This window comes from Lolium perenne, chromosome 4 (genome assembly GCF_019359855.2).
Source record: "Lolium perenne isolate Kyuss_39 chromosome 4, Kyuss_2.0, whole genome shotgun sequence".
In the NCBI taxonomy this organism is placed as follows: Eukaryota; Viridiplantae; Streptophyta; class Magnoliopsida; order Poales; family Poaceae; genus Lolium; species Lolium perenne.
In genome coordinates this window covers 41,747,179-41,756,112 of record NC_067247.2, presented here as the reverse complement: position 1 = coordinate 41,756,112, position 8,934 = coordinate 41,747,179, and the positions used below count along the sequence as shown (strand labels likewise).

The 8,934-nt window shown below is 47.9% G+C and overlaps 1 protein-coding gene and 1 pseudogene across 1 annotated transcript in view; both read right to left on the bottom strand.

Moving 5' to 3' along the window:
• Nucleotides 1–2,609: 2,609 nt before the first annotated feature.
• On the bottom strand, nucleotides 2,610–5,032 carry LOC127292272 (uncharacterized; annotated as a pseudogene).
• Nucleotides 5,033–5,093: 61 nt separating this feature from the next.
• Nucleotides 5,094–8,934, bottom strand: part of LOC127292273 (uncharacterized) — a 32,292-nt gene continuing 28,451 nt past the window's right edge. The window contains exon 5 of the mRNA XM_051321633.2: nucleotides 5,094–5,262. Within this exon, the coding sequence (XP_051177593.1) occupies nucleotides 5,215–5,262 (48 nt within the window). The 3' untranslated portion in view covers nucleotides 5,094–5,214. The remainder of the gene's footprint in view (nucleotides 5,263–8,934) is intronic.

Sequence of the window (8,934 nt, the reverse complement as noted above, 5' to 3'; positions counted from 1 at the left end):
TCTTGAACTTATACTTAATTCAATTAAACTAAATCTATTTATTATGTTAAATTATGGATTTATTACAGTAATAGAAAGGAGATAAAATGAAGGATGAGAAATCTTTGTCATCCAATCTGATTAGAATATCATGAAAGTATAATTGGCATAATTTTTTTCTAGGAATGTTTTATCAATTCATTTCCATTCTATTTGTACCCCTAGCAAACTCGAACTTTCGTAAAAATTGTCTCTATTCATATGTATGAAATACATATATGAAATACGTATGTATAGCAATGTTTTGGGCATGATCACAAATTTCTGGTGCAGAAGAAAAATATCTTCTTTTGCATGAACTTGTGCTTGCTGGATGGTCAACTCAGAAGAGAGCCTGGCTCCGTGCAACCTAGTTAATTAACCACTCGTTGCCTTGTGTTTCCGCCTTGATGCCTTATCTTTCTGGGCTTTTGGGCATCCTGTTAGCGCGCTCGACCCATCTGTGGTTGGACGGCCTGCTCTTTGGATTTTAGCATAATGACGCTGATATTGTTGGACCGTGCTACACAGTGGCGCCGCACAAAAGCAACATCATGCAACGGCTGTCAGACTGTGGACCCATGCATGTTTGACCATGCGCACGTGGTCCCCCGCCCCACGTCGGTCACTAGACCACATGGTCCTCCCGCTAAAAGATCCCCTATCACGCTGGCCCCTATCGAGACGACATGCAGTAGCTTGCTTCTGTCTTATCCGCATAGCCCTGAACAAATATGGTCCCTGATACCCATCCCAAAAAGTCTTGTTTTATGCATGCAACACGACTGATAGTTCATTAAATTACAAAAAAGTGCATGCAACATCATACTCCTTTGTAAAAATTTATTAGATGCTACATACCATGTAGTAATAGCATACTATTAGATGCTACATGTAAAAGTATAATATTTTATCTCACAACTTGTGGTAACATTGAGTGGACATCATTTCTTTATATACAAAAAGTTCATTTTGTGGATCGTGATGATTACCAGTTTTTCGGTAGCAGTCTGATTACTCCAGATTTCACTTAATCTAATTCCTACATTACTTGCTAATGATTATCATATTATCATCTACTAACTGCCAGGTTATTATAGCCATGACCAAGTTAACCCTTAACAACAGCCAGGTTATTACTTAGCTATGACCAAGTTAACCCTTAACAACTACTAGGATTTTCTTTCGAGTGTTACTGCCATATTATTACTTAGCCATGACCAAGTTAACCTTTAACAACTAATAACTACCACATTATTACTTATCCATAACCAAATTAACCTTTAACAACTGCCAATCTATACATGGACTCATGTAGGTTATTTATCTTGCAAATAACTACCAGATTAACACTTCCTAATTATCAGGTTATCACTTCATAACTGCCAAATTAAATAAAAGAAAACTACAGCTTCATGTTGGACTCCACACCGGTAGATAAAGACCACATTGCAGAGCATATATCTCATCAAACGAGCAAATCAACTTGACAGGAAAGCAATACATCAGTACCGAAGTCTGGTAATAGAATCAGAAAAATCACCAAATTGGGATGCAGAGACGGCGAGAAAACTCGTGCAAATCGGCCGACCGGCCTCGTCGCATACATGCATGCCTCCATCGACATATCGATAGCGGCCTCCTTGCGCTTGTCGGGGCAGTCCTCATCCGCGTGTTTGTCGCTGAGGGCCTCCTCGCGCGCATGTACACATGTGCTCGGCGGCCTCCCCCAATCCCCTCTCTGTGGTGGCAGCCTCCCCCGATTTGTGCTCTCCGACGACCTTCCCACCGCGTGCTCATCATCGATGGCGTCCTCGCCCTAGGAGCAGACGTCTCCTCGCGCCCGTCGACGACGCCCTGCCGCAGTCATTTGTGCGTCGCGCTGCGCACTTCGGCTGCGGCCTGGCGGAGCGCTACTCGCGTCGCGCCGTGCTCTCCGGGGAGAGACGCTGCTCTAGGGGCATCCCTGCCCTAGGGGAGGGAGCCTCCTCGCGGCGGCCTTCCGGAGGCCTCCGTGGGGTCGCGCTGCGCTGGTCCATGGCTCTCCGTGTGTGACTTGAGAGAGAGAGAGAGAGAGAGAGAGAGAGAGAGAGAGAGAGAGAGAGAGAGAGAGAGAGAGAGAGAGAGAGAGAGTTGAGTGGACAGGAGGAACTCTAATGAGGGGATAAGAGGTTAGGGATAAGGATGAGTGCCCACCACCGTCAGGAACTCCAAGCGCGAGCGGCGTGCACGACGTGCAGCACCGGACACGCGCTCTCCCCTATAGGATTTTGCGCACGAATCGCAACGTAGCCACTGGACAAGCCGCGCAACATGCAGCGCTTCCGGTTAGAATTTCCCTTTTATTATTCATATAGATGATGCTCACTGCAATCTATTGTTTTACCGGCATTCATCTACTACCTCCGTTCCAGTTCATAGGTTTGGAACCACCAAGAGCAACTTGGATAACGTGAGGTTCTTAGCTCCAGCACCAGCAACACCTGAGTAGTAAGTTGTTCACAATCTTGTTTCATAAAAGATAAATTGTTGGCAAACTATTTTGCAGCAAAAAATTGCAAGAGCTTGACTCATTTTGGACACACAAAAAATAGCATGAATCCGTCATGAAATGGAAGCAACAAGAAATCTGACATTTCCTTGCCTAATCTTTGACAACAAACAGCAGATAATCATCTCGATCCAGTTCGCACGTCACCATGGAGCAACAGTTAAGAAATAATAGTGCTGATCCATGTTTCATAGCATTAAGTGAGTCCTCTTCTCACTAGTTACATGGCAGAAGAATAGTTCACTTAGTTCCTAATTTCACTAGGTTCAAAGGTTACGTAGCAAAAACACATGACAGTTCAGCCCAAAAGCAATATCATCTTGGCATTTCATTTATTTTTGTTCTTTGAGGTACTGTTTTTTGGCCACTTGTCATTTCTCCATGGAGAAATAGCTGGCTGAGATGCTGCATATTCTTGCATCGCCAAAGCTAGTTTTTTGGCCACTTGGCGACTATAACACTCAGGTTCCTTGGAAAGATTATTTGGAAAGATTCACAGGGCCGTAGCAGCAGAACCTGTAGGCTGGCTTGCAATGTTGGCACACTTACGGTAGCAAACCTTTGTTGGTGTACATTCAGTAGCAGCAGCAACAGCAGAACCTGCAGGTTCTTCTGGTTCCAGTCAACTATATTTGACAGATTTCTTCTTACTCTTTCACAGCTACTTTCCCACGACTGCTTTCAGATAAGCCAGAGCCCAACCAAACAAACGCTTTGTTGGTGTACATTCAGTAGCAGCAGCAGCAGCAGCAGATTCTACACCTACAGGTTCATCTATTGCCAATTGACTATCTTCCAAAGATTTCTTCTTACTCTTCTTTTTCCTGCGAATATCACATCACAAATATTAGTAAATTACATACAACAGTCACTGATGAAGAGGTTTGACTACCTTTCTTTTAACTCCATTTCTTGGTCACGCATCTCCGGCGGCATGGCAGCGCAACAACCTCCGTGGCCTCCCCGCACGCGCCATGCGGATGAGGATGTCACGGTGCTCAAATGCCGGCTTGAGCCCATAGGCGGAAATAGATCTGAAGATGTTCCGGCCTTTCTCGATGAGACCGGCGCGCCTGCAGGCTGTCAGTGCGACAGTGAAGGTGCTCGAGCTGGGCTCGTGTCCATGTCGCAACATCTGCGCGAATGCCTGCAGCATGCAGGAGGCGTGGCTGTGGTTTGCAAAGGCTTGCATCATCGATGTCCATGTGATGGCATCCTTCTCCCGTAACAGCTTGAAAGCTTGCCAGGCATAGCGCAGTTCACCACTCTTTGAGTACATGGTGATCAGAGCATTTCCTAAGGAGGTTTCAGACAGGTGAACTATTTTTGTGGCCATGCCATGGATTTGCCCAACTTCGACGGTCCTCTCCGATGAACAAGGACACTTACCAATGTAGTGATGTCGGGATATACCGCTGACCGGAGCATTAGAAGAAATAGACCCATGGCGTCGTCCTTACGACCGTTCCTGGCATATCCCTTGATTACAGTGCTCCAGCTCACCAAGTCCTTGGCGGGTATCGAATCAAACAGCCTCTGAGCCTCGCTCATCGGGCCATCATTGGGCATAAGCGTTGATCATCACATTCCACGCCATGATATCCTTGTTTTTCGGCATTTTGTCGAAGAACTCCCTTGCCATCGAGACGCGGCTGTTCTGTGCCAAGCCGCTTACCATCGCGGTCCAAGTAGCCATGTTCTTATGGTGCATCCTCTCGAAGAGACTGACCGCCTCGTCTACCCTCCCGGCACGGAGGAAGCCGGAGATCGTGGCGTACCAGGAGTACGAGCTCCTCTCTGGCATCCTGTCGAACAGCGCCATCGCCTCTCCGACGTGACCGCCGTCGGCGTAGGCCTTGACCATGACCGTCCAGGTGACCGCGTTCCGCCCCGGCATCATGTCGAACACCTCCCTCGCCTCGCCCAGCATCCCGGCGCGCACGTACCCCTGCAGCATGGCCGTCCACGACACGATGTTGCGTTCGGGCATCGCGTCGAACAGCGCGCGCGCCTCGGCCACGCGCCCGGCTCGGCCGTACGCGGAGACCAGGCTGGTCCCCGCCACCACGTTCTTCTCCGCCATCCCGTCGAACAGCCTGCGGGCGCGGTCGACGCGGCCGGCCTTGAGGTACCCGTCGAGCATGACGGCGTCCAGATGGGGCCACGGGCGGACGCCGGCGCGGCTAGGAACAGCGCCTCCGCGCGCGGGAGGTCTCGGCTCCTGAGGTGGGCGCTGATCGTGGCGGCGTAGGCGGTTGCGGCGCGTCGCGGCTTTTCGTGGAACGCCTCGAGGCCGGCGGCGGCGTCCGTGTCGTTGGCGGGGAGCCGTGGATGCTGGTCGGGGTGGTTTGACAGGGCTCCATGGAGGCGGAGGGAGATGGTCTGGAGGATGGGCCGGAGGAGGAGCTGCCGGCGCCGGCGCCGGCGAAGCACATGGAAGACGCCAGGCATGGTCTCCAGCCAAGATCCAGGTAGAGTGACCACGGCTATCTTGCACAAGGATGGATCATCGACATTCAGGGGGGGGACAGGTATTGATCCCCTCACTAAATTAGCTGCTTAGGTTTTGTCTAGTTAAAGAACCGCCAATGCTACCTATTTTCTGCATCGACCAGAGGTCAAAAAAATTGATCTCTCTTCGACCTCTACTCTGAATCACTCTCCATGCACAGAGCCTTCAGTCCTCTAGCCCTCTGCAGATTGATTTTACGGATATCAGCAACCGGCAGCAGCACATCAGTAAAACTAAACTGCTAGCTCTCCAGCGAATTGGGACCCATCTCGTTTGAGACGAGGTCCGGTTCACGAATCGCACATCGTTTGATAGGCTGGATTGCATCAGGTGGCGCCCAAATGACATTTTAATTGGTTGGTCGCATGTATTTCGTAGCTTCATCTATATGGCAACATGGTGATCTTACCTCACCTATCATAAGACCACCATGGTACCACAAGCTTCGGCACGTCGGTGATGGCACCGTCGGTCCCGCCAAAAGCATCACCACGTCAACGACCACGAAGACGAAGACCACCATGTGTAAGGGTATATTGCCCCTATGTGTGGTTTTGGTAATCAATGACAACCCCTATGGACTAATGTTTTCATTGAGTTTATATGAAGGAATATTCCATAGGTTCTACTTGTATTCCATGTGTTGGATTCAAGTATGGATGCCATGTAAATAAAGATACATCTTGTGTATTGGCATCAAGATCATCGATTTGAAGACATATATGTGATATGATCAAGAAGAAGAAATGAAGATGGAGTTATTATGTGGAACTCAATATTAGTCATGCTCTATCTTAAGTGAGTATGAGAAGATACAAGGTTGAGTTGGGCAAGTTCAAGATGAGCATCTTGAGTGGATCACACGCTTGAAGCTTGCCGTCCATTTGGTGATAATGGACATGTGAAGATGTGCATCAATGAAGCTTTCCCATCATAGTGTATGGGGGAGCATTTGTGAGTCTTCACTAAGCAACATTGATCAAGTGAGGCATTCCGGCTTGAGTGAAGCTTGAAGAGTTATCATCAAGATCGAGCGGGATGCGCAAGGCAAAGGTATGACCTTGCTAGGTTTTCCTTTTACCGGTCTCAAGGTGGATGTTGGGAAACCGGATTATAGGATAGATAGCCGCACTATTAAGAGGGGCTTTCGGTTGGGTAACTTGATCACATAGTCTTAGGGAGCTCAATCCTTTGCATACTTTGCATATCCTTATTGCTTCTTGGTGTTTCTATGTGTAAGGTTCTTGAGCTTGTTGCTAGCTTTACAACAAGCCCAAGTTCATCGAAAACGGAGTTCGCATGCATCTTCTATTGCGTTTTCGAGGTTGGGTGATTTTATCGGTTATTCATGATATAAAGTTCTACCTTTTATATTCACGATAAAATCCCCTCCTACAGATTCTTGTGTTTTCACTTTTCATAGGATAGCATTTGTTCTTATCTCTCAAACAAAATTGGTTTCATTTGAATCGGAGTTCGGGTGCATTTGTTATTAAAGAAAAGGTAAAAGAAGAAAAAGAAAAGAAAAAACAAAAGGAAAAAGGGGGGGAGGCTGCCGGTTGGGCGCCCGGCCTGCCGGCCCACCGACCGGCCCACCCGGTCTGCGCCGGCTGTGGAGCCTGTACCATCCGGTCCGCTTCCAGGGGTCCGTCCGGCCTGGGTCCGGCCCAGGATCCGGCGGCCACCGGCCCACCCGGCGTAAGCCCCGGCCCGACCGGGCGCCCGCCCCAACTGTGCCGCCTCCTTCCCACGCGGCCTGCCTCCCCATCTGGCTGGGCCGCTCACCCCACCGACCGGCCCTTTCCTCTATCCGGCCTGAGATCCGGTCCGGTTGGACCATGGACCGGCCTATCCGGCCTGTGCCCCGGTCCGCCGGCTGGGCTGTTTTTTCTGCCCGTTTTTCTTGCCTTTTCCTTGTCTTTTTCCCCCCAACGGTTTTATTTGCTCCTAGCTATAAATAGACCTTTCTCCCACCTTGAGCTAGTACTTCTTCCCTTTTCTCTCACCTCCATTGTTGCATTTGAAGAAGTTGCTCTCTCTCTTGTTCCCCCCCATGATTCTTGCTCATTCTTGAGGGATCTAAGAGAGGAGATCTAGATCTACACTTCCACCAAACCATTTCTTCTCTAAGTGAGGGAATCTCTTGGGATCTAGATCTTGGAGTCTTTGGTTGACTTTCCCCCTTGTTCTTCCTCTCCAATCTCATCCTAGCATTCGTTGCTTTGGTGGGATTTGAGTGTGAAGGACTTGAACACCTCCGGTGTTCTTGCTTTGCATCATTGCATAGTGTTGAGCTCTCCACCACGATTTGTTCGAGTGAGAGACCATGAGCTTGTTACTCTTGGAGGGTGACCTCCTAGTTGGCTTGGTTGGTGTCCCGGTGATCTCTTTGTGGAAGATTGTGAAGGGGCCCGGGCTTCTCCTTCGTGGAGCTTGTGAAGTGGTTGTGGAGCTTGCCATCTCCGGAGCGGAGGAAAAGCTAACCATAAGGAAAGGGCCATTATCCTTCGTGGGTGTGGTTCGGAGAATAGGGTGAGCCTTCGTGGCGCGGGGAATCCTTCGTGGGACCTCCACTCCTCCAAACGTGACGTACCTTCTTGCAAAGGAAGGGAACACGGGAATACATCCTCGTCTCCGCGTGCCTCGGTTATTTCTATACCCGAGCTCTCTTTCCTTGTGATAGCCATCGTGCTTGAAGTACATATATCTTGCTATCACTTGTGCTACATATATCTTGTGCCTATCTTGCTTAGCTCTAGTTGCTATTGTTACACTTAGTTGAGCTTAGCATATTTAGGGTTTGTGCTTGTAAACTAAACGATAGTTTAATTCCGCGTTATTACAAGACAAATCCGTAAGAGTTTTTAATTGCCTATTCACCCCCCCCCCCTCTAGGCGACATCTCGATCTTTCAATTGGTATCAGAGCAAGGTCTCTCCTTGTTTAAGGCTTCACCGCCTTGAGAGTAAAGATGTCGGCTAGTATAGTGCACAATGACACAATTGTCTTTAATGGCACAAATTATCTTTTGTGGAGAAATTGCTTGCTTTGTAATCTTCGGACCTTGTGTCCACATATAGAGCAATTTCTAGATGTCGGTTTTTTTCCTCCGATGGATTCTCAAAATCTATCTTTAGAGGATGAGAAAACTTACATCTTGAAGCTCAAGTATCTAATGAGCTTTTATTATCCTTGAGACCCGATTTTCGTAGGTTCTTGATATATATAAAGCGAAAATCGTCTCATGAGATGTGGATCAAGCTTAAGGAAATGTTTGGTGGATCCACTTCTCAATTGGTCGGTGGTGACTCCGAGGAGCTCTCTTCCCCTTCACATCATGAAGAGCTCCAAGTTGCTTCCACCTCCGGTCGTGATGAGTTATCATCTTCTTCCACTTCACCAACGTGTAGCAAGACACGAGGTAATGATATGGTGAGTGGTGAGGAAAATTGCAATGTTGATATTGTGCTCAATAGTGATGATTCTTCATCTCTATCCCATTGCAATGCTTCCTCTTTGTACTTAAACACATCTAGCATTGAAAATAATCTACATGCTTGTGTTGATAGTCCTTGCATATCATGTGTAAATTGCTTACATAGATCTCATGATGATATGCTTACCTTGTCTTGTTCCCATAATCAAAATGCTTCTATTCCCTCTAGTTGGTTGTTGACTAACAATGTAGAGGAAACCGAACACTCTATGGATCAAGACACGATTTCAAATGAGGATTCAAGAATATCTTCATCTTCATTCTCCGGTTTGCACATGTGCCTTACGGCAAAAGGATCAAAGGTATCTCCTACGTTGACTCCTAACACATCCTCTAATGATGAGAATGATGATGATG